Genomic DNA, 25,195 nt, shown 5'->3' with positions numbered 1-25,195 from the left:
AAATGGATAAGAGGATGACAGTGAAAGCTCTCTCCACAAACACTCCCCCCACCCAAAACAGGCAATATATAAACAAAGACTATTACAGACTTTCAAATACAAGTGATTGTATTTTTTTAACTGAAACATTACACCATGGTATAACCAATCCCATAGCATGTTTAAACCCTATTGTTATTCTATGAGTCTACTTCAGACATTTTGGTAGGGGTGGGGAAGGGGGTTAAATCAACTGAGGATTCGTTAGAGAACTGGGCTTTTTACCAGGTTCATGTGTGAAAGACATCCTGTTTAATGATTGAATGACCAGTTTGTAAAGTGTATTTTTATCTCAGTCATTTTACCTTTAGATGCTTAATTTATTAGTACCAGGTCTGATGATATTCTCATCTTGGATCAGAACATTGCCTTTTTTTTTGATCAAGCAAAGCCTAAAATTTATATGAAGGAATTAAACTCCTGAAAATTGGACTTGAGTGAAACCTGAGTAAAGACAACTCTTTTGCAATTATTAACAAGAAATTAGCATTTTTAAAATACAAATAACCAGTTTTAGTATTCAATTCTTCTTTTAACTTAAATTCTAGAAGTTTTCAGATGTGTCAAGACTATTGATACCAGTGCAAAAATTCCCAAGGAACTAGCAATTTTAAAAATCACGCAAACTAAAAAATTAGTAAAGTAAATAAAAAAAAAAAAATGAATAGGTTTATGACAGAAAAATACACTTAAATATTTCAAGGATGTGGTATCTCCAGGAGAAAACAGGCTGTCGGTGTTGTTCCCTTGCAGTTGCTCAACAATGGAAAGAGATTTCCATGTTTCTTTCCAGACTAAAGCTGAAAGTCCAGTCATTGTTCTACCAAACTTAATCAAGCTTTGATCATGGGGATCCCATCGTTTCTTCAATGGAGTTACTTAACATAATTTTCCTTCATTTAAGTACAGTTTGAGGCACAGTTTAAGATCAAATGTGACTACATTTTAGTAAAATTGTCTAAGTATACTTCTTTGCAGAACCTCAGCACACAGCCTTGGGATTCACATATTTTCCTACAGTTCTCTCCACAGGTATGGTTGTCTCCATGATCCACTTGCTCTGTGTGGAATCCTAAACAGCATTCACCTAAATATTGTGGAATTTTCTTAGTTGAGTCAACCCCCCAAAAAATAAGATGCCGATTCATCAACTATTGAAATTCATAATTTTAAACCATGCACTCTTTATACCCTCACATCAGTATGCATATTCTCCATACTGTTCTCTATACATTTCCTAAGGTGCTGACAAGGAGAATTTGTTTAACAATCACAAGCTTCTTTAGTTAGTGATCATTTCCTGGATTCTCATGACCTTGATGTGTGATTTGAGGGAATATTTTGAGGAGAAATCAGGTGCTAGTCATTCTTAGGGGTCAAAGGGTTGACTTAAAAAAATAACCTTAATGCATGTAAGAAAAGGGTCAATTTCCTAACAAAGACATTAAAGTTTTGTCCCAAGAACAGAACTGAGAAAAGTCAATTGCAAAGGCTTGACTCCAAATGGTATTTTTTTTTCACAGTTTGATTGTACTCTGAAAACTGAGCTACATAAAAGTTGTTGTTGACCCAGTTCACTTACTAAAATCAAATGTAATTAAGAAAAATGTCCTGTTTAACCCTTGCATGAGATAATATGCACAGTGAAAGCTCTCACCGAAAAAAGCCCCCTAAAAACATGAAGTATACCTGTCTAAAAAAGAAACCTTTACAGGGTTTCAACTACAATTGCATGCTGAAATACCACCAGTCCAAATAAACAGTTACTCCATAGTACGTAACCAATCCCATGGCATGTTTGAACCTTTGAGACTGGTCATCACTTATCTCCTAAGGGGTGGAGGGGAAGGGTTGAAGGAATTCTGTTGTGTCATGATGAAAACCATGCAATCTCCACAAACCCTCCTACCTCCCCTATGCAAAATGTTTAGAGAAAACCGACAAATAATAAAATGAACCAAAATCAAAAAAAAAAAAGGGAAAATGGAAATCAAAAGATTTAAAAAAGTAACAAAAAAACACAAAAAACCCAAAAAAAGGAAAACTATGCAGAAACCTCTTTAGGATTTAGTGTTACTGAGCTGAGAGCAACTGCATGGACTAGCCTGAGTTTTTCTTTTTTCATGAGCTTTGCATAACTTTCTGCAGGGAAAATTCCATGTTTCTTTCCTGACTCAGGTTGATAGGAAAGTCCTGTCATTGTTCTACCAAACTTTTTCTAGCTTTGGTCAAGGGGATTCTTTTGCTGTCACAAATAATGTTTCTTTAGTGGAGTTCAACCTTAGGTTATTTTCCTTCATTTGAGTACTGTTTTAGGCATGGTGAAACTTTCTTTTCAACTACATCAGTAAGACTGTCCAATATATTACTCCTTTGGAGAAATTCAGCACATAGCCTTTGAATGCATGTTTGTTCTCACAGTACTCTTCCACTGGTATGGTTGTCTTCACAATCCACCTGCCCTGTGTGGAGTTATAACATTCAACTGAATATTCCGGATTTTCCTTAGTTTGGTCAAAGCCACCCAGCACATGCAATGTTCCACCAAGACAAACCATACTTCCATGTGTGTGGTAAACATTCAAGTTTGCAATTAACTGCCATTCTTTTGTGGAGATGTTGTATACCTCACATGTTTTCAATGCAATGCTTTCTTCATCTGCTCCTCCGGCAACAAAAATCTTTTCCTGAGTGGCCACGCCAAAAGCCCCACCTCTTGCTTGTTGCATTTATGTAATTTCTTCCCATTTCTTTTCCGTAATATCAAATCTGTCAGCTTTTGCAACATGTTGGGACGTGTGTGGGGACCTCCCACCCAAAAGATACAAAAAGTTACCACATCCAATGACACAAGATTTTTTCCTGTAGCACTTAGGAGAGGAGTGAAACTCTTGTCACGAACATGACTCTACATATAATTTTTCAATGGTTGTTGTGGTGGTTTCTTTGCTGTCTACAGAAAATATATCTCCTCCTATGGCAGTCACTTTGTCCTGAACTTTTAAAGATATTATGTCAAAAGAGAATGATGACCAACCATTAGAGACAGGATCATACCTTCCTGCTTGACCCAAGCTATGAAATATGAACAACTGATCACAAAATCTTATCATGCGGGTTGAAATGATGTTGAGCTGCTCTTTTGACAACCTGTTGGGTAATCTTTTCCACTCATCTTTCTGAGGGACATAACAAAAGGCATATTCTCCTCCCCAAGCCACTATAGCACGTGTGTCACAGCCATGGAAGGACTGGGAAAGATCGTCATCGCTTGAAAACGCAATCAGTTTTATAGCATCTGAAACCAGCCTGAGGCAACCAGCATTGTCACGCACGAGTTTGTTTGTCACGACATTCAGCAAATAGTCACGCGATACGAATTCCAGTCAAACGTGACGAAGTAATCCATGTGGTTATTATTTAGTTCTTATTAACCGAGGGGGAGGTTTGTATGGGAGAATCTTGACCGAGGTCACCAGTACAGACCAAATGCAGTGAGGTCTGTACCAGTGACCGAGGTCAAGATTCTCCCATACAGACCGACCTAGCTCGGTTAATAAGATGTTTATTATATGGCTGTGTCTTCTATGCCAATTTTTTATATTCTTTGTACCTTTCTTTTCTAGACTGGTTTAGATGTTGGTCTAGATGGGAAAATCTAGACTGCTTTCAATATTGATTTCAGCCAATCAAATTTGTGAATTCGGTAGGTCCCGCTTCTTGTGAGACACAGCCAAATAACAATTATAATTATAAACCCTTTACGCCCTAACATCAGTATTCATATTCTCCATACTGGAATCTCTAAACATTTTCTAAGGTGCTGACAAGGAGAATTTGTTTAACAATCAAGAGCTTGTAATCTTTAGTTGGTGATCATTTCCTTTATTCTCATGACCTTAGTGATTGATTCAGGGCTGATAATGTAAGGAGATATTAAATGCTAGTCACTTTTCATGGATCAAAGAGTTCAACTTGAGAAATTGCTTGTAATGTGTGTGAAGGAAATACTCATCTATTGAAAGAGTGACATTAAACATTTGTCCCAAGCAAAGAACAAAGAAAAGTCAATTGTGATAGCTTCAGTCCCAACCAGTTATAATTTCACAGTGAGATTATAGCTCTAGCAAGGTAGCTACATAAAACTTATTGGTGAACCAGACCACTAAATATTAAGTAAGTGTTGAGCAAGGAAAATTTCCTGTTCACCACCCAGATTACTAAATAATATGTACAGTGAAATGAGCTCTCTCCACAATCACTCCTCTAAAAATGCAATAATTGTAAGACAAAGGCTTTTACAGGCTTTCAAATACAAGTGCATGTTTATTTTAAACTGAGATGCTACCGGTCTAATTAAGTAGCTACCCCATAGAATAACCAATGACATAGCATATTTGAGCCTTATCATTATGCCATGTGACTTTACTTCTGAAATTTTGCTCAGGATTATAAGGAAGGGGGTTGAATTGACTGAGAATTTGTTAGAGGCTTGGGCCACTCACTGGGCTCAAGTGTGACAGACACCTTGCTAGAATCAACAATGCCTAAAGTGCATTTTTTTTTATTGATGTTTCCATAACAAGCTTAGTTCTAGTAGGCTTGTTTTAGTGAAAAGCATGCAGGTCTGACGAGGTTCTCATCCTGGATCAAATGCACTGTCACTTTTTTCATTGCAAAAAGTCTAACATTTGTAAAAAGAAAACTCTTGAAAACTGTGCTTAAGTTAAACTTGTGTATATAGAACACTATTTCTATTATTTACAATTAGCCCTTTTTAAACTACAAAGTTCAATTCCTCTTTCAAATTGAATTCTCAGAAGTTCTCAGATTTGTTAAGATTGGTGACGCCAGTAAAAAAATTTCAAAGACACTGGGCACTTAAAAGCAAACCAACAAAAACATAAAATTAAAACAAAACTAAAAATATATAGTTTAAAGCAGAAAAGTAAGCATAAACTTATAAAAGATTCAGTTTCTCAGTCTGTGAGAAAGCAGGCCAAATGTTGTTCTGCTAGCATGGCATAACTTTCTGCAAAGGAGATTCCATGTTTCTTTCTTGACTCAGGTTGATGCAAAAGTTCAGTCATTGTTCTACCAAATCTTACTTAGCTTTGATCATGGGAATTCTACTGCTGTTACAAATTGTTTCTTCAGTGCATTTTCTTGAGATTATTTTCTTTCATTTGAGTATAGTTTGAGTACAGTTAATCATCTTTGTGGCAAAGGTCATCCGAACAAAATAAAACTTGGACAACGAGCAAGAACAGCAAAGGTTTTAATTAGCGATCCGAAAACTACGCAATAACACAACAAGATGGCGGGTCAGACGAGCACATGTTTTTGTCTCAAGACTGTGGGGGACTAAGTTCTATTTTGATGGGCTAACGGGCAGTTCGCACAAATATTCTTAAATAATTATCGGCTTTTGCATCATTAAGAAAATCCAATACTCCTTTAGGGAACTTTAGCACACAGCCTTTAAATGCATGTTTCCTCATGCAGTCCCCTTCCACTGGTATGATTGTCTTCACAATCCACTTGCCTTGTTTGGAGTCATAACATTCAACTGAACATTCTGGCTCTTTCTTAGTTTGGTCAAAGCCACCCAGCACATACAATGTTCCACCAAGACAAACCATGCTACCATGTGTGCGGTAAACATTCAAGTTTGCAATTAACTGCCATTCATTTGTAGAAACATTGTATACCTCACATGTTTTCAACACAGTGCTTTCTTCATCTGCTCCACCAGCAACAAAAATCTTTTCCTGAGTGGCCACACCAAAAGCCCCACCTCTTGCTTGTTGCATTTCTGCGATGTCTTCCCATTTCTCTTCTGTAATATCAAATCTGTCAGCTATTGTGACATATTGGGATGTATCAGGGGACTTCCCACCCATAAAATACAAAAAGTTACCAGATCCAACAATACAAGACTCTTTCCTGTAGCACTGAGAAGAGGAATGAAGGTTTTGCCATGAAAACGACTCTACTTGGTATTTTTTAATGTTCTGTGTGGTGATTTTGACCCCCTTAGTTCTTCTGAAAGTTTCTTCAATAGAACATAACTCTCCTCCGACGACAATCACCTTTTCCTGAACTGTGTTGAAAGACGACCTTCTTGGGATACTGACTGATGACCAACCATTCAAGACAGGATCATACCTCTCCACTCTACACAAGCTACGAAACATTAACAACTGATCACGAAATCTTATCATGTGGGTTGAAAGGATGTCAAACCTCTTTTTTTCTAGCCTGATAGGTAATCTTTTCCACTCATCTCTGTGAGGGACATAACAAAGGGCATCTTCTCCTCCACAAGCCACTATAGCGCGTGTATCAAGCCCTTTTCTGGGGGACTGGGGAAGATCATCATCGCTCGAAAACATAGTCTGTTTTATGGCATCTGAAACCAGCCTTAGACAGTCAGCACTGTCACGCACGAGTTCGTTTATCACGACATTCAACAAATAATCACGCGATACGTAAACCAGTCGAACGTGACGAAGAAGCTCTTCAAACGCTGCTTTCCGCTCGCTCTTGTTATGTTCCACCCACTTTTGCGCAATCTGGAAAACATTAGCTTCCGTTTCAACAACAATCTCATCACTTGAAATCCATCTCTCCACCTCTTTGGCTTCCAAACTTAGGAATTCATCCTTGTCTGCTACAGATGCAAAGTTCGCGTGAATGAAATTCTTGCTTTTGCTTATAAGCTCTTCACAATCGTATTTCTCGGCGAAGTAAAAGGTCGAAATGCAGTTGAATTTACACATCTGTTGCTGTAGATATCGACCAGAGATTGTTTTTAAATTTGAGATAATGAGATAATTCGTTGCAGCGACTAAATCTTGGGCATTTTCTTCAGTTACTTCCACGGCTCCAGTGTAGATGAATTCTAAAATATCTTCCATTACTGATCCCGAAATCTCTTCAAACCGAACGATCCCTTCCCGATTTTCCTTCATGTCGCTCTGAAGAAGCTTGCAAAAGAACGGACTCGCTGCGGAAAGAACATTTCTGTGAGCCTTTAACTCTTGGTCATCTTTCGTAATCAAAGTTATGTCGCATAAGTGGCCTTGTTTTCGTTGTATGTTGAGCCGTTTCATCATTTCCAGACAGAAAGGATTCTGTTCAGTGACAGTGATGGGTGGAAGGTCATCCATTGTCAAAGAATTGGCCTTGTTTTCGGGATTTGCAAGGGGAGAACACTATGATTAGTAATATTGAAACACGAATGCGGAAATAAAAGAATTTTGCGGCACCCAGGCTTCCGAGCCCAGCTCAGGAGAGAGAGAGTCTGCACCAAGAGACAGACGCGGAGGTTGGGGACAGGAGAGGTACGGGAGATGGGAGAGGAAACTTCATTTGGTCACGGTTAAGATCGGTAGAGAAATGCTAACTGCAAATATTCCTTAAATATTAATGTAGAGTTTTCTGCAATGGGGTTGGAGACAAGATTATACTTGGGGAAGGTAGAAGAAGAGAGTAAGACAGGAGGTGATTCGAATTAAATACCTAGTTAATTGGCTCGTCCACACGGCCATGGGGCTTTTTAGAGTCAATGTTTCATTGAAAAGTTGAAAATAAAATTAAATTAAATTAAAAAAAAAAACAATTAAACGCAGATGCAGACCGAGAATTCCCTGACTTTCTTCCATATACTAGAGAGGAAATTTTTTTTAGTAAAAAAATACAGTCCCATAGTGCCTAAGAAATAAGGTGATAACCTTGAAAAAAAAATTAATATCAGCTGTGGGAGCAAAAATTTTTTTTTTCCAAAAGATTGGGTTAAAGCAGCTTCAGTTTGGTGAGTTATTTTTATCTCAGATGGAGTTTGGTTTTTTTAATCAATACTGGTAATTCATAGGAACTGTCAAAAGGATGATTCAGTCATCAAGTAATTGGAGATATCCTGAAAAGGAGAAAAATTAATCTGTAGATTCCCAGAAGCACTAGCAACGTTGAATTTATGACCTTGGGCTTCTGAATAAATGTTACATTTACTAAGTGCTTCAATTCTGATTTCTTGGTTCACTTGTTAGAACCACTTGGCCCACAGCTAGTGCAGAGCTTGATTTGTTAAATTAAAACTACATTTAAAGTAATGAAGAGTAAATATCAAGATCAGTAATTGACAGTTATGAAAGAAATGTAAATTGTCTCCTGTGGAGTCTCCAAAGGATCCACACTTGGTCTACTTGGTCTGCTATTACTTAGTGTGTTGTTTATAATGATCTATCTTCTGTTTTTCAAGATTATAACTTAATTAAGATCAACACATGCAGCATGCTGATGAGTCGGTTTTTTTTCTTTGGCATTGCCACAGATGGTAATGAAATCAATAAAGTCTTACCAAGGACCTTCAGTTTATTAGTTAAAGATGCTGGTAAATGGAATTTCAAGTATAGTATGACTGTAATAATTGACAGAATATTTAGTACAATTTAAATAAAATATTATATTAGTCATTCATTTAATGTCCCCAAGTGAGTTAAAAACAATATTTTAATGGATTGCAATAAGGGAGCCTCCAGAAACCACAGGCCCATTGGAGGGAGGCCTTCTTACTTAAAAGAAAGAGAGAAAAAAACATATGTTTATGTAAGCGATATGCATTCATTGGGAACATTTCTATGTGAGTATCTGAGATTTTGTGCAAGGTAAGGCTAGATACTGAATTTTGAAGTCTTTGTTACTTTGCTAAGAGTATCACTGCTGTTTCAAAGGAGTTGGACCCCCTGTGGAGTTGGACCCCCTGTGGAGTTGGACCCCCTGTGGAGTTGGACCCCCTGTGGATTTGGACCCCCAGTCCAGTTTGAAAAAAATTGTTTCACCTTCCTATGTATATATCATCTTCAGTTGCAATAAAATATTTGTTATCCAACTTTAAAATTATGTTATGAAGTTATGAAATAATTTTTTGCCCCACAAAATGCTATAGATTATATGTTACTATAATCATAATTATTATTATATGGAATTCAATAGAAGCACTGGGCAGCAGTAAAAGTAATAAAAAGACATTTAAGAATGACAAAACAGAAACCACTAATAGTAATAGTGATGAAAATCAACAAAAAGAAATAAGTGAATCCAGGCATTAGTGTTAGGTTCCCCCATCCAATATGCAAGGCTCCTTTTATCTTTATTTCCAAAAAGATAGGTGGGAGAGTCATTAGCTAATTATAATTATAAACTCTTTACACCCTTACATTAATATAAATATTTTCCATACTGTTCTCTATACATTTCCTAAGGTGCTGACAAGGAGAATTTGTTTAACAATCATGAACTTCTTTAGTTGGTGATCAATTCCTTTATTCTCCTGACCTTAGTGTGTGATTCAGGGTGATATTGTAAGGAGAAATTAGATGCTAGTCTTTTTTTCAGAGATCAAAGAGTTAAACTTGAGAAATTGCTTGTAATACATATGAAGGAAATAGTCATCTATTGAAAGAGTGACATTAAACATTTACCCCAAGCAAAGAACAGAGTAGCCTGCAGTGCCGGCGTATTTTGGGCGCACGAGCTGGAGTGCATATTTTCGTATTAGGCCGCCATCTTAGATTTGGTAACTGGGGAGGATTGGGGCGAAGAAATATTTGCCGAGGGAGTAGGTGTTAAGTGGAAAATGGGCAACGGGGGAGAGGGAGGGGAAGGAAAAAATACGCCCGCAAAGCCTGTGATTTCGCAAAACGCACCCTAGATTTAGAAATTAATTCTGGACACAAAAAATCTCCCTTTTTTAATTTTTACTGAATTGCGTAAAAAAAGTACTCTATCATTAAAGAAAATTGCTATGAAAACTTCTTCAACATCGTCTTCCAACGACGACTGGACACGAAAAAAAGTTATCACAACGGCTGTATGCCACCTTAATTAGAACTGAATAAATTCAGCGATCCCTATTCCTTTTTCTTCCTCGCCGACTTCGGTACTGTTAAATACAGATCAGCATATTCTAAAGACAACCTTCTGCAAAGTTTTGATAATCTTCACATCCAGAATTCGAGTTACGTTAACTATTTGGAGGCTATGCTGTTAGTAATCGTTGGGGGAGGGGGGGAGGGGGCAGATTATAACCTTTTGATTTCAGCGAGACTTCGAAAACGATATTTGACGATAAATTCTCTTAGCTGGGACAAAACATTCTCTTAACTGGCTAACCAATGAAGTACACCTTGGGAAATTTTTACAGTTTGGTTGGTAAACATTATATAAAAAATGATAAGAAAAGGGATTACTGAGCCTTAGATCTTAAAATTAAGGAGTATATACAGGCTTAACCGTTGCTATGGTGACTTAAATGGTAAAATGGATGATCATCGACTAAACATTTTTACTACCAATATTTGATGGTCAATAAATACAAATTGGTTTTACTAGTTCATCAAAGCAAAATCGACTATAAGCTACCGAAAACCACCTCTGTCAGATAGGTTCAAGACAGCAAAGATAAAAAAAGCCTTGTGTTTCTGTCGATGGCATGCACTTATTTTTTAATTTGGCGAGTTTTGAACTGAGGTATTCGTTAAATCCAGGTTACAGTTTTTTACAACCACAGATATTTAACTTGTTATGAAAAAGAATATAACCAACCTGGTGAGAAGATATTCTGTTTTTCTTTTTTCTTCGAGTTTCTTGACTTTGAAATGTTCCATCGCATGCTTGACGCTGTCCTAGAAATGGAAATAAGAAATGTAATGACAAGCTAAAGCGTTGCTATGGTAATTTAGCCTGAGATAACAATATGTTTGTAACACTGTTAAAAATGACCAGGTATTTCTTTGATAAACAGTTTTCTACCAACAACAGTAACGCCACAGTCGTAACTCCTTCATGAAAACGGCAATGACTAACGTTGCTGCATGTCTCCTTAATCTGCCAGATCAAGAAAATATATTTTTTTTCTGTTATTTAGTTCCCCTTGCTTTTGATGTTGATTTGTTTTGAACCGCAAACATTAGGGCTTAGGTGTTGAAAGCTGTCAAAAGTTAAAAGGTGAGACAAATAATTCGCCACAAAACAAAATAACAAACCTTGTATAAGTTATACTTCCTTTTTTTTCCTCCTTAAATTTCTTGATTTCCAGTCTCTTTCTTCACATGCTTGATGCTGTGCTACGGCCGGAAAATAAAAAAATTTTTATTAGGATAGATGCATACGTATCTCTAACTGCAGATAAGTAATCTCATTATTATAAAATTAAACACGATGAACCTGATAAACAAGTGAATTCTGGGACGACTTGACAAAACCCCTGATCACAAAGTCAAGTGGAATCATTTCGACATAGCAGCCTTATAGAAAACTGAACATCACTATAAAATTCAAACATTTTGCATTCAAGAACTAAAGCCAGATTTTAATTTCAATTTAAGCCGTGAGAAACGGATGATACTTTATGAGTTGTTTACATTTTCTATTCATCTTCTGTTGATGTCATAGATCTACTGTTGATGTCGATTTTGTTGCTGTAGATCTAGTTTTCAAAATTGCAGAGGTTTTGATCTTTGGAAACGAAAGTCAAGTCTAAATTTAAGATAACCAAGAACTTCTGCCATTTCGCCTGTGCAGTAAAGATGGGTACAGAGCTTTTGATGTTAACAAAAAGGGCTTTGTGTCGATCGAGAAGCTCTTATGATCATCCTTTTTGCCTCAGTGTGGGGTTGGAGACATGCAAAACCGTTTAAAACAAGCTTAATCTTAAAACGCTTTAAGCATGAATAGTTGCTGATGGGATCAAAATAGATAGACGAGAGATATACAAGGACAAAAATAATCAATATAGTAAGGATAAAATTAAAATTTCTCGTTACCACTCTAAAAATCATGCGATTCAATAGCGACTGTCGTGGCGGATGATGTCTTCTTTCTACTGCGTGTAGCCTGCTGTTACTTCAGCTGTTAACTCTTAAATTTCATTTTCAAGGGCAGCATAGAGAAACAAGACCACAAGATTTCTAAAAAAATGTATTTGCCAGTAAGTCACTCACCTTGAGAAAGTTCAAAATCACAAAGTGACCGCCATCAATCCTTGACGTCGAGTTCTGACATCTAAACAACCTCGAAGAAACGCACGGTAGACTGACGACGCGAACAATATAATATCCAAGCTAATAAAGTTGAAATAACCTGTTTCCTGGCCTCCGAGTCGCCGCAGAAGGCGTTGAAGTTTCTTGTGGTTCGTAAGGTCTTTCTTCGTGCAAGAACTAAGCCAAAATATGAATATTAATTTTGAAAATGATTTGTATCCACGTTACCTTTTGCCGACGTCAGTGACATTGAGCTTGTAGATCACTTCTCCACAATAAACTCCGCACAGACCACCGAAACTATGGCCCAGCTACTTCATTTTTCTTCTAGCGCCAGCCTTCCAAAGCCCACCTCTGGATCAGGAAGGCTTCGTTGCTTACTCACAAATGTTCGATTGCTGAAAAACAAATTGCTGGATTTTCAAGCTGCAGTTTACAGTGCTGACCTGGATATCATCGCTGTTACTGAAACATGGCTAAACTCATGTATTCTTGACCATGAAATCCTTCCCACAGGTTACCAGCTACACAAGAAAGATCGTCAGGGTCGTCAAGGTGGAGGAATTCTGTTTGCATCACGGAATGATTTTGGGGTAGTCAGAAGATACGATCTGGAAACTGATTGTGAGCCAATGTGGAATGAACTGCAAACTGCCTCCGGTGTTAAGCTCCTGTTTGGTGTCTTCTACCGTCCCCCAAATACTGGTATAGAATACATGCTTCTCCTTGAAGAATCTTGCTCCCGTATTAACAACTCGACTTTCAATAAGATTTTCCTCGTTGGAGATTTTAATCTGCCGAACTTTGACTGGATAAATCAGATACCCCTCTCCACTGATCAACTTTACCTCAAGACCTACGAAATCATAAACGACCTACTCCTCAATCAAGTAATTACTTCTGCCACTCGTGGTAAAAATATTCTGGACTTGGTTTTGACTTCTACGCCTGACTTAGTTACTAATCTGTCCTTGAGTGCGGGTTTCTTACATTCCGACCATCTCAGTATATCCTTCAGTATCTCTATCAAACCTACATGCTTCAGAGCCACGCCAAAAGAAGTTTTAAACTTTAAAAAAGCAGACATGGATGAACTGAGGAAAACCCTGTCCTATATACCTTGGCATGTTGCTATGTTAGACGATGACATAAACATGAACGTAATTAAGTGGGAGGACCTTTTCTGGGCAGCAGTGAATGAATTTGTTCCTCGCAAAAGGGTCAGGGACAAGCAGACACCCCCCTGGATAGACTCTGAAGTAAAGGCACTGCGTTGAAAAAAGGACAAGGCCAGTCGAAGAGCATTGAAATAAAAAAAAACCAAGACCATATCGACAATTTTAAATCTCTTAGAAGAAACGTAAAGAAACTGATCCCCAAAAAGTACACTGACTACCTCAATAACCTTGCTGATTCTGTTGAAAAGGAACCCAAGAAGTTCTGGAGCTTTTATAGCACTAAAACAAAATCTAGAAAACTTCCACTGGCTATAAAGAGAAACAAAGACGACAAAAACCCAGTCACGTCATCCTTTGGTAAAGCAAATCTCTTTAATGAATATTTCCACTTAGTTTATAATCATGTTTATGCTGAACCTCCACCACCGGGGTCTCACCCTGTTTTACCTATTCATGAGATTTCAACTGTGACTGTTTCTGTTTCTGAGGTAAAATCCATCTTCGAAAACCTGGACCCATCAAAAAGTCCTGGACCAGATGGCATAACTGCCAGACTCTTGAAAGAGTTTTCTTCTGAAGTAAGTGACTCGGTTACATCAATGTTCAACCAGTCATTAACAAGTGGTGTTTTCCTAGAGAAATGGAAAGATTTAAATCTCACCCCTGTTTTTAAATCTTGTCAAAAAGATGTAGTTACCAATTATAAAGGTATCTCACCTTTGTCCATTATGTCAAAAGGACTTGAAAGATGTGTCCATACCCACATTTACAGCCATGTCGACGACCTTCTTCGCCCAGAACAACATGCTTTCAGAAAACATAAATCTTGCGTCACCCAACTTGTTCAATATATTCACTCACTGGCAAGAACACTTGACTCGGGTGATCAAACTGATGTCATATACCTGGACATGGCAAAAGCTTTTGACCGGGTACCACATGAGAAACTTATGTATAAACTCGATTGCTTGGTTTTCGAAATCCATTATTAGCATGGATCAAAGACTATCTTACAAATAGGCGTCATAGAACCCTCATCGAAGGCATTGCGTCAGACTGGAAGCCAGTTACTTCCGGAGTTCCTCAGGGATCTATCATTGGCCCCATTCTATTTCTTGTATATGTAAATGACATTGCGGAAAACCTTTCTACTGGTACCAGTCTTCCCCTCTATGCAGATGATGTAAAGTGTTCCAGAGTGATTAACGACCTTAATGATTGTTACACCCTCCAAAACGATCTGTCAGTTCTACATGATTGGAGTAAACTATGGGAAATGAACTTTAATTCACAGAAATGTAAACAGCTCTGTATAACAAGGAAGAGAAAACCAATCCACAATATCTATCATCTTGGTACGAAACAATTACTCCTATCTGACACGGAAAAAGATCTAGGTATAATGCTACATCACACACTAGCATGGCATGACCACATCTTTACAAAAGTAAATTCTGCAAATAAGATCCTGCGGCTAATTAAACGGACACCTTGTGCTGCCTCACCTTGAATACGCCTGTGAAATCTGATCCCCTCACCAAGCCTTTTTGCAGGACATGATTGAAAGCGTTCAGAGACGACTGATCAAAGGAAGATCTGAGCCACGCGACTCATGATCAAAGGAAGATCTTACATGGAGCGGTTGAAATCTCTCCATCTTCTAACCCTTAAGTCTAGAAGGACTCTGCTTGACTTGATCTTCTTTTACAAATGTTTAAAGGGACTCTTAAATATTAACTTATCTAGTTTTATTATTTCCAGAAAAAATGCAGCATATGAACTAAGAAATGCTGATTTGTCATTTAAAACTCAATATGCGAGAACAAACATGCTAAAATATTCCTATTTCCATAGAACAGTTAAAGTCTGGAATTGTTTACCTGTGCATGTCAGAAAGTCTGAGTTTCTTTCTGATTCAGTTAAGAGTCTTTGTAAGGCTTATTTATACCAGTTAGACACTAAATTAACCTAACTTCTTCTTATTATTATTGTTATTATTATTATTATTATGATTATTATTATTGTTATTATTATTATTATTATTATATTATTACAAAGATATATAGGTATGTGTAGTGTTTTTCTTTTTTGGGTGGCCTTTTGTAAGGGAACCCTTTCCTGTTTCTTGGCCTTCCCCTCAGCTTTGTATATATGTTAAGTTTGTTGAGAAAATGATTAAAGTAAAGTAAAGTAATTCAAATGAGTTTTCCGACTTTGAAAGTCGGACCGAAATTAATTAAAAAAGATTTTCGGTGACTTCCATTCAACTATCACAAAACGGAATACGATGATGAGCTGGCAGAAATACTTGCTAGAACTCATGAGAACTCGACTTAAAAAAAATGATACCGAGGGCATTTTTCAATCATTTATCATCAGCCTTGTTAAAAAGGTCTGTTATCCCAACCTTTTTTCGTTTTTTTCGCCATTTCCAGGGTTGTGCTGTCCTTCGATCTGCACCAGTAACGTAAAACGGTCATTTTAATTTGTGCCCACCTGCAACAAAAATGATTTATTGAGAGGCCACTCCAAAAGCACCGGCCCTTTTGTGCTGCATGTCTGTAACTTGTGAGCCTTTAGTTCTTCGTCATCTTTCGTCACCAAAGGTATGTCGCTTAAGTGACCTTGTTTTCGTCATATTTTGAGCCGTTCCATTGGTTCCACTCCAAAAAAGATCCTGTTCTGTGACAGCGATCGGTGACAGATCTTCCATTCTCGAATGAATAGCCTTGCTTCCGTGGATCGCGAGGAATCAACAGAGCGTGAAAAGGAAAGCAAAACTGACAAATTTTGCGGTTCGCTGAAGGCGGCCAAGCCATACTTAGGAGATGTCATTTCACTTGGTGGAGATAAGGGGGAGAGGCGCGAAGGTAGAATGAGGGTGGGATAAGTACGTGGACGAGATAAAAAAAGGCAAGAATGGGATGCAGATATTTTATCACAATTAAAAGGGGCTGAGAAATGCAAAATTTGACAGTCTTGGAAGGTCTTCTGCGGTCAGAACATTTTTGAAATTCGTCGAGCCTCTTTCCCTCACGATTCTTTGAACTCGACATCTACCAAAGCGTCTCTGATGATTTCGTTCGTCTACTAGTTTCCAGTTCTTTTTTTCAGTTTTTTTTTTCAGAGGTTACGATTCACGAAGAAGAGGAGGAAACTGAGATCGAACAAGCACTTCCGTTTTCGATAAAGTTGAGTGATCGACTACAAATGGACAACATCTGAAGGAGTTCAGTCCACGAATTTGGTAATTTGTTTCAAGAAGATGGAAGATTTGCAGCCTATTGTAGCTTCGGACCAAGCATCTACTTGTGTGGAGTTGATGAAGCGGCTCAACATGCAACGACAACAAAATTATTTATGCGATATAAAACTCGTGACGAACGACGACAAGGAGTGGTTGGCTCATAGAAATGTTCTTTCCGCTGCGAGTCCGTTCTTCTGTAAGCTTCTTCAGAGCGACATGATGGAGAATCGAGAAGGTTTTGTTCGTTTCGAGGAAATCTCGGGATCTGTCATGAAAGATGTTTTGGAATTCATCTACACTGGAACTGTGGAAGTAACTCAGGAGAATGCCAAGGAGCTGATCGCGGCAGGTAACTATCTGATCATGCCGAGCTTGAAATCTATTTCAGGGCGACTTCTGGAGGCAGAAATGTCCAACTCCAACTGCATTTCAACGTTTTACTTCGCCGAGAAATACGATTGCGAGGAGCTTGTGAACAACAGCAGAAAACTCGTCCTCGAAAACTTCCGTTTCGTAGCAGCACTGGATGAATTCCTTGAGTTGGAAGGTGAAGAAGTAGAGCGATGGCTTTCAAGTGACGAGATTTCTGTTGAAACGGAAGCTGATGTTTTTAAGATCGTACTTAATTGGATTGAACACTGCAAGAGCGAGCGAAAAGTAAAGTTCGAACAGTTGTTTCGCCACGTCAGACTGGATTTGATGTCGCGTGACTTCTTGATAGATGTCGTGACAAATGAACTTGTTCAAGATAGCTTTGCTTGTTTGAGGCTGACCTCCGCGGCTTTAAAAATGTCTAGTTTCTCGAGTGAAGTAGAAGTACTCCAAAAGCCGAGAAAAGAAGTCGAACTATACGCTATCGTAGCGTGTGGAGGTAATCACAATTTTTGTTATCTTCCCGGAAAGGACCAGTGGAAACGACTGCCAGATGGAAGCTGGTCAGGCTACGCCCAAATGGTCAGCTACCGGGATAAGTTGTTTAGATTTCCTGGAGCTGGCCTTGTAGAGAGGTATGATCCAGTTTTTAATGCCTGGTCTGTGTTGGAATTGCATGCAAACTCTCTCAAGGTGGCTATAGTTGGAGGAGAAATGTATGCAATTGAGTTTAAGACTTCTACTCAACAAACCATCGTCAAAATATACGATGTAGAGCAGTGTACATGGGAGATACTTCTTTCATCCAGTGAAGCCTGTAGAGAACAAACCTGTGTTGTTTCTTCTGGCAGTGATCTTTATGTTTTTGGTGGAAAGCTTCCAAAAACTAGAGAATATGTCACAAAAGCCGAGAGATTTGACACGGTGGGGAAAAGATGGGTGGAAATTGCGGAAATGCGGGAAGAAAGAGGTGACGCCTTTGGTGTGGCCACTAAAGACAAAATCTTTGTTGCTGGAGGAAAGCACAGAGAAGGAAACTCAGTGTTGCAAACTTGTGAGATGTACAGTATTTCAACTAATGAATGGCAACTCACTGGAAGCTTGATTGTTTCTCGCATGCGTGGTAGTATGGTGTGTCTGAATGGGAAACTTTATGTGTTAGGTGGAGAAAGAGAGGAAGACCGTCGTGAGTTGAAGATTGAGTGGTATAATCCTGAAGAGGGAAAATGGATCCATAAAACGACCATACCTGCACCACCAAGATATGATTACATTCAGGGAAGTGGGGTTTTAAACGGCTGTATACTTAAACTCTCCAAAGGAGTGCTGGACAAACTTCGGGTGGAAAAAAATTAGGACTGATTTGCACCATTGCACCATGAACATTGTCTTTGAAAGAGAAATGGTTTGAAGCGGTCCAATAAATAACAAGGAAAAGGAGACCAGCATCTGCTCAGGATAACTTACCAATCCAGATGGTCTCATAAGAAAGCTGTTATTTGGAATGTCACGCAATGGGGGATGCATTGCATGACAATCCAAAGTAAGGTTTCGAAGGAGACTAACTTAAACTTTGCCCCCAAAAGATGCAGCTGACAGGATGCAACTTTATGGTAAAGATCAGTTCTCAGTCTGGTGTTATTCATGTTGTTTTAAATGAAGAGTTTTCTGTTCTCCAAGGTTGTAATTCATCAGTGTATGCTGATGACACTGTTATTTTTCTGAACTCAGTCACATATGGTGTTGCAATTAGAAAAAAACTTACCAGAACCTTAATTTAGTTTAATTGACTGGATATTTGGTTAAATTGGAACTTCAAGTGTAATGTGACTGTAATAAATGACTGAATAACTATAATCCTTATGAAAGAAACAACGTTTTTAGTTTAAAAAAAAAAAGTTTTTGGCATTCTTACATGTATGTCATCTTCAGTTGCAATATGTTTGTTGTATGATTTGAATTTTCTCTCAACAAACATGTCATGAACCTACAACAAAAGTTTTTGCTGCACAAAATGCTATATATTGTATTATATAACAATAATTACCTTTAGTATAATTTCAGAGCTAAGCAGAGTTTCCAGCAATCTGATTGGTCGAATGGTTCCTTATATGATGCTATATAAACTGCTCCATGCGGTTTAAATTTAACAATTATTTGCCTCTGGTTTAGTGAATATCGTCGAATAATCCCCGAGACAAAGTTGAGGGGATTATTTGACAATATTCACCGAACCTGAGGCGAATAATTGTTTTAGTATAATTTCAGAGCTGAACAACAGAGAAATGTCTAAAATCATAACATTTTAGTAACATTTATTAACATTTTATTTTAACATTTTATATAAACCGCGTGGAGTGGTTTATATAGCCTCATATAAGGAACCACTCGACCAATCAGATTGCTGGAGACTCTTTGCTCAGTTCTGAAATTATACTAAAAAATGTTAAAATAAAATGTTAATAAATGTTACTAAAATGTTATGATGTTTTTAGAAATTTCTCTGTTGTTCAGCCCTGAAATTATACTAAAACAATTATTTGCCTTAGGTTTTGTGAATATTGTCGAATAATTGTTAATTATATGAAGTTTTATATTATTATACGAAATTCAAAGGAAGCACAGAGGAGCAGTAAACTGAAGTAATAAAAAGGGAATTTGGAGCAACAAAACAATAACTGCCAACAGTGATCATAATAAAAAAGAATTTAAAAAGAATCAAGTAAGTCTAGGTGTTTAAACTCTTGGAGAAGTGTAAGATTCTTGCATTCATTAAACATGGCCTCTCTTATTTTCATTTGAAAAATTGAGGTTGCAGATTCAACATCCAATCATAATATTATAACCAACACGAAAGCTACGGCTACTTTGGTCACTGTACACACATAAACAAACCTCCATGATATCAACTTCTCATTTTCTTCTTCACCTAGTTGTATAGTACGAAGTAAACTTGGAAACTTATAAACCCTTCACACCCTAATGTCAGTCTGCATATTCTCCATACTATTCTCTGTACATTTTCTAAGATGCTAACATGGAGAATTTGTTTAACAATCTAGAGCTAGTAATCTCTAGTTAGTGATCATTCCCTTTATTCTCATGACTTTAGTTTTTGATTCAGGGTGATCTTGTAAGGAGAAATTACATGTTAGTCACTCTTAGGGATCTACCGGTGATGCATGCAGGAAAATAGTCACCCCACCTGGTTATAATTTCACAGTCAGACTATACTCTAACAATTGAGCCACTAAAAGTTGTTGGTAACCCAGTCCACTTATTAGGGTTATAAGTGACAAGAAAATGTCTTGTTTACTGCTTGAATTACAAGATAATATGTACAGTTTAAAGGCTCTCTCCCCAAACACCCCTAAAAAAGGCAGTACTGTATAAAATGGAAGCTTTTATAGGCTTCAATTATAACTACGTGTATATTTTTTCTGAAACACTACCAGTCTAAATAAGTAGCTAACCCATGATATAACCAATCCCACTGCATATTAAGGCCTTAATGTTCTGCCACATGTCTTCACTTCAGAAATTTTTCTCAGGGTGGGGAGGAGGGTTGGCAGGGGGGGTGAATCAACTGAGAATTTGTTAGATTTGTGTCATTTACTAGGTTCATTGTGACAAACTTGCTGCATAACACTAGAATCAGCAATGTCTTAAGTATATTTTTATTTTCAATGATGTTTCCAATACAAACTTAATTCAAGCAGGCTTGTTTAAGAAAAAAAGTAGGTCTAATAGATTCTCATCCTGGATCAAATGCACTTCCTCTTTTTTTTTTTAACCGGCAAAACCTAAAATTTGTAGAAAAGAAACCTCTAAAAAATTTGTGCTGTAGTGAAACCAGGGTAAAGAGGACTCTTGCAATTATTAAAAAATAACATTTTTAAATGACAAAATTACAAGATTAAGTGTTCGATTTGTCTCTCAAAAGTGTAGAAATTAGTGACACCTGCTCAAAATTTGCAAAGAAAACTGGTGACAAGTAAAACGAAACCAAAAACAAATGAATGGAACACAAAAATGAATAAAACAAAACAAAACAATTAAACCCTAGAAACCTAAGCAGAAGCTTATCAAGGAATCAGTATCACTGAAATAAAGTAGGCCGAGTGTTATCTGAGCATCACATAACAATCTGTAGTGAAAATTTCGTATCTCTTCCCTTCCCAGATAGAGAGTTCAGATGGGAAAGTTTAGTCATTGTTCTTTGTGCTGCCTAACCTTATCTAGCTTTGTCCAAGGAGATCTGCTGCTGTTACAAATTGTTTCTTTTGGTGCATTTTTCTTGAGGTAATTTTCTTTCATTTAAGTACAGTTTGAGCATGGTTAACTGTTGCCTGGTTAGCTCATGCTGCTGAGTGCCGACTACCACGCAGGAGGTAGAGAGTTCAAGTCTCAAACTGGACCAACAATCAGGGTCTTAAAATTACTGAAGACAGTTTTCCCCATTTGCTATGACATCTGCAAATTGTTAGACAATCTAGTCTTCTCAAATAAGGTCGAAAAACCGTGAGCCACATCACCTGCATCTTCTCGGTAAAGTCGAACGTCGATTATCCAGGCCTCAATTATCTGAACTTTTTCTCTGGTCCCAATTTTGTCATAAATATTTATTTGTCATGATCAAGAGCCATAGCCATATTCTTTTTTAAAACTTCAGCATTGAAAAGTGAAGTGAAGGCACGTTTGTTTTGCTCTCGCTTTTCCAATTTTAAAAACATTTTTCATAGTGGTAATTTTAATTGTAAATACACATGTGTGTGTATGGGTATTCACAATGGACAGTGAAGATGTAGACCATATCTTTTTCAAAACAATTTGTAAATGTTTTGTTTCTCAATGAAATATCCCTTTCTTGATTTAATCAGCTTTTGTTCATCATTAGTTTTCATATTCTCAATTATCTGGACCCTTGATTTTCTGCACTATTTGGTCAAGTCCCAATGAGTCCAAATAATCAAGGTTTGACTGTACTGGTTCGCAGGGGATGTTTAAAAAAACTCACACTGTTTGAAAAGAGAAGGGAACATAGCTCCCACTGTTGTGATCTTGCCTTGATTCTCAAATTGTGGACATCTGCAAAACTTTCCTTAAAAAATTATAAACTGCTCCATGCAGTCTGGCCAAAGCCCCCTGGCAAAGTGTTGTAAAGCATCATGAGACATTGGATATGTTTCACAACATATAATGAACATATTAGTATACATCATCTGACTGGCAAATTCATTTTCCAAGTGGATGCTTTGTAAGGTTATAAAGCCTGCAGGTAACTAGCATTATCAAAAACTGTATCATTGGATAATGCAATTCAAGACTTTTTATTGGCTTAGCTATTATGGTATATGAGCCAAAATACCATAATCTACAAATATGGTAAGCATACACATCGGTTTAAAATTAAAAGGGAGCTAAAAAAATTAAGATTTGGTAAGATTTGTCTAATGTCTTGAGGACGTTTTTAATAAAACAATTATTCCACTCGCGCTTGTTGGATATGAGATGATTATAGCCAACTCGGCGCTATGCGCCTCGTTGGCTATCTTTCATCTCATATCCAACGCGCACTCGTGGAATAATTGTTAAATAGAACACATTTTCTCCCAACTCTATAGCATGACAAAACCACTTGGGATGTTAGAAGAATGTGTCCTTTTACCTGAACAGAAACAATTTATCCCACAAGCTTTCAACTGTACCATCAAGATTGTCCAATACTCCTTTGGAAAACTTCAGCACACACCCTTTAAATGTATGTTTATTCTTACAGTCCCCTTTTACTGGTATGGTTGTCTTCATGATCCACTTGCCCTGTGTGGAGTCATAACATTCAACTGAATGTTCACCATTTTTCCTGGTTTGGTCACAGCCACCCAGCACATACAATGTTCCACCAAGACAAACCATGCTACCATGTGTGCGGCAAACATTCAAGTTTGCAATTAACTGCCATTCATTTGAGGAAACGTTGTACACTTCGCATGTTTTCAACACTGTGTTTTCTTTATCTGCACCTCCAGCAACAAAAATCTTTTCCTGAGTGGCAATGCCAAAAGCCCCACCTCTTGCTTGTTGCATATCTTTGATTTCTTCCCATTTCCTTTCTGTGATGTCAAATCTGTCAGCTTTTGCAACATATTGGGATGTATGTGGGGACTTCCCACCCAAAAGATACAAAAAGTTACCAGATCCAATGACACAAGACTCTTTCCTGTAGCACTGAGGAGAGGAGTGAAAATTTTGCCATGAACATGACTCTACATGGAATTTTTTAATGTCTATGATGCTATTAACTTGATCTCCCCCAAAATTTTTGTCAATAGAAAATAACTCTCCTCTAATGACAGTCAACTTATCATGAACTATGTGGAAATGGACAGGTGACCAACCACTAAAGACAGGATCATACCTCTCTGCTCTACCCCTCTTATGAAATATGAACAACTGATCACGAAATCTTATCACGTGGGTTGAAAGGAAGTCGAACTGCTCTTTTGCCAACCTGTTGGGTAATCTTTTCCACTCATCTTTCTGAGGGACATAACAAAAGGCATAGTCTTCTCCACAAGCCACTATAGCACGTGTGTCAAGCCCTTTTCTGGGGGACTGGGAAAGATCATCATCGCTTGGAAACGTAGTCTGTTCTATGGCATCTGAAATCAGTGTAAAACAACCAGGGTTGTCACGCACGAGTTCGTTTGTCACGACATTCAACAAATAGTCACGCGATACGAAAACCAGTCGAACGTGACGAAGAAGTTCTTCAAACGCTACTTTCCGCTCGCTCTTGTTATGTTCAACCCCCTTTTGCACAATCTGGAAAACATCAGCTTCCATTCTAACAACAATCTCATCACTTGAAATCCATCTCTCCACCTCTTTGGCTTCCAAACTTAGGAATTCATCCATGTCTGCCACAGATGCGAAGTTCGCGTGGATGAAACTCTTGCTGTCGCTTACAAGCTCTTCACAGTCGTATTTCTCGGCGAAGTAGAAGGTTGAAATGCAGTTGGAGTTTCTCATTTTTTGCTGTAGATATCGACCAGAGATTTTTTTAAATTTGGGACGATGAGATAATTCGTTGCAGCGACTAACTCTTCGGCATTTTCTTCAGTTACTTCCACAGTCCCAGTGTAGATGAATTCCAGGACATCTTCCATAACAGATCCTAAAACCTCCTCAAACCGAACGACACCCTCCCGATTTTCCTTCATGTCGCTCTGAAAAAGCTTGCAAAAGAACGGACTCGCAGCGGAAAGAACATTTCTGTGAGCCTTAAACTCTTGGTCATCTTTTGTGATCAAAGTTAAGTCGCATAAGTGGCCTTGTTTTCGTTGTATGTTGAGCCGTTTCATCATTTCCACACAGAAAGGATTCTGTTCAGTGACAGTGATGGGTGGAAGATCATCCATTGTCTCAGGATTAGCCTTGTTTTCGGGGTTTGTTAGCAGAGACTGCTATAATCAATAATGTCAGAGAAACGAACGCGGAAAGTAAAGAACTTTGCGGTACCCAGGCTACCCCGGTCAGCAGAGGAAAGAGATTCATGGAGGCTGCACTGAGGGATCGGGACAGACGCGGGGGATGAGGGCAGGAGGGGTACGGGAGATGGGAGAGGAAAATACATTCAGTCAAGGTTAAGATCGGTGGAGAAATGCTAAATACAAATATTCCTTAACTACAGTTCATTACAAAATTGGAGAAAAAAGCGCAGATGCAGAAGCAGAATTCCCTCAGTTCCTTCCATACACTTCAGAGAGAATTTTTTTTAGTGGAATACAGCCTCAAAGTGCCTAAGAAATAAGGTGATAGAATCGAAAAATAATTTGATATCAGCTGTATTTTTTTCTGAACATTGAATTGAAGCAGCTTCAGATTATAGTTTAAAGAGTTTTTTCATTTCCCGATGGAGTTTGTTATGATTAATCTCTATCGATCATTTGTAAGTATGTATTCTGTCAAAGAATAATGATTCAGTCATCAAGTAATTTGCAGACAATCGCCTAACAACAGCAATCAACGTATAGAGGTATCCTTACATTTGTTTTCTGTTAATTTTAAAAAGAAGAAAAAGGAACCTGTAGATTCCCAGAAGGAAAACATTATAAGTAAAATATTGCACATTTGTTTTCTGTTAATTTTAAAAAGAAGAAAAAGGAACCTGTAGATTCCCAGAAGGAAAAAATTATAAGTAAAATATTGCAAATGAAGCCTGACTGGTTACACCGTAATTAAATGTCAAACTTGACTTGTGAAGAGCCTATAGCTAGAGCATATGAGCTTTCTTGCTTACACACATTAGATTC

The 25,195-nt window shown here is 37.8% G+C and overlaps 2 protein-coding genes and 1 pseudogene across 3 annotated transcripts; 1 reads left to right on the top strand and 2 right to left on the bottom strand.

Moving 5' to 3' along the window:
* Positions 1-279: 279 nt before the first annotated feature.
* LOC111345512 (kelch-like protein 40) lies at positions 280-12,242 on the bottom strand. 2 transcript variants are annotated; one of them, XR_015993538.1, is made up of 4 exons: positions 12,045-12,242; positions 11,088-11,168; positions 10,648-10,727; positions 280-1,099 (listed from the first exon to the last, which is right to left on the bottom strand). XR_015993538.1 is itself a non-coding variant. In XM_088739728.1 (4 exons), the coding sequence occupies exon 4, from the start codon at positions 7,209-7,211 to the stop codon at positions 5,424-5,426; it is 1,788 nt and encodes a 595-aa protein (XP_088595854.1). In that variant the 5' UTR covers positions 7,212-7,226; positions 10,648-10,727; positions 11,088-11,168; positions 12,045-12,223; the 3' UTR covers positions 4,121-5,423. The 2 variants fall into 2 exon arrangements, 1 of the variants encoding a protein (XP_088595854.1); XM_088739728.1 differs by lacking the exon at positions 280-1,099 and adding an exon at positions 4,121-7,226 and having other exon boundaries at positions 12,045-12,223.
* Positions 12,243-16,055: 3,813 nt separating this feature from the next.
* On the top strand, positions 16,056-18,794 carry LOC111331512 (kelch-like protein 24). The gene has a single exon (XM_022936635.2). The coding sequence runs from the start codon at positions 16,527-16,529 to the stop codon at positions 18,234-18,236; it is 1,710 nt and encodes a 569-aa protein (XP_022792370.2). The 5' UTR covers positions 16,056-16,526; the 3' UTR covers positions 18,237-18,794.
* Positions 18,795-20,541: 1,747 nt separating this feature from the next.
* On the bottom strand, positions 20,542-24,375 carry LOC148719921 (kelch-like protein 12; annotated as a pseudogene).
* Positions 24,376-25,195: the final 820 nt, after the last annotated feature.

The sequence above is a fragment of the Stylophora pistillata genome, chromosome 11 (assembly GCF_964205215.1).
Source record: "Stylophora pistillata chromosome 11, jaStyPist1.2, whole genome shotgun sequence".
Classification (NCBI taxonomy): Eukaryota; Metazoa; Cnidaria; class Anthozoa; order Scleractinia; family Pocilloporidae; genus Stylophora; species Stylophora pistillata.
Note: the sequence above shows the minus strand (reverse complement) of the source record. Positions and strands in the feature narration are given on the sequence as shown.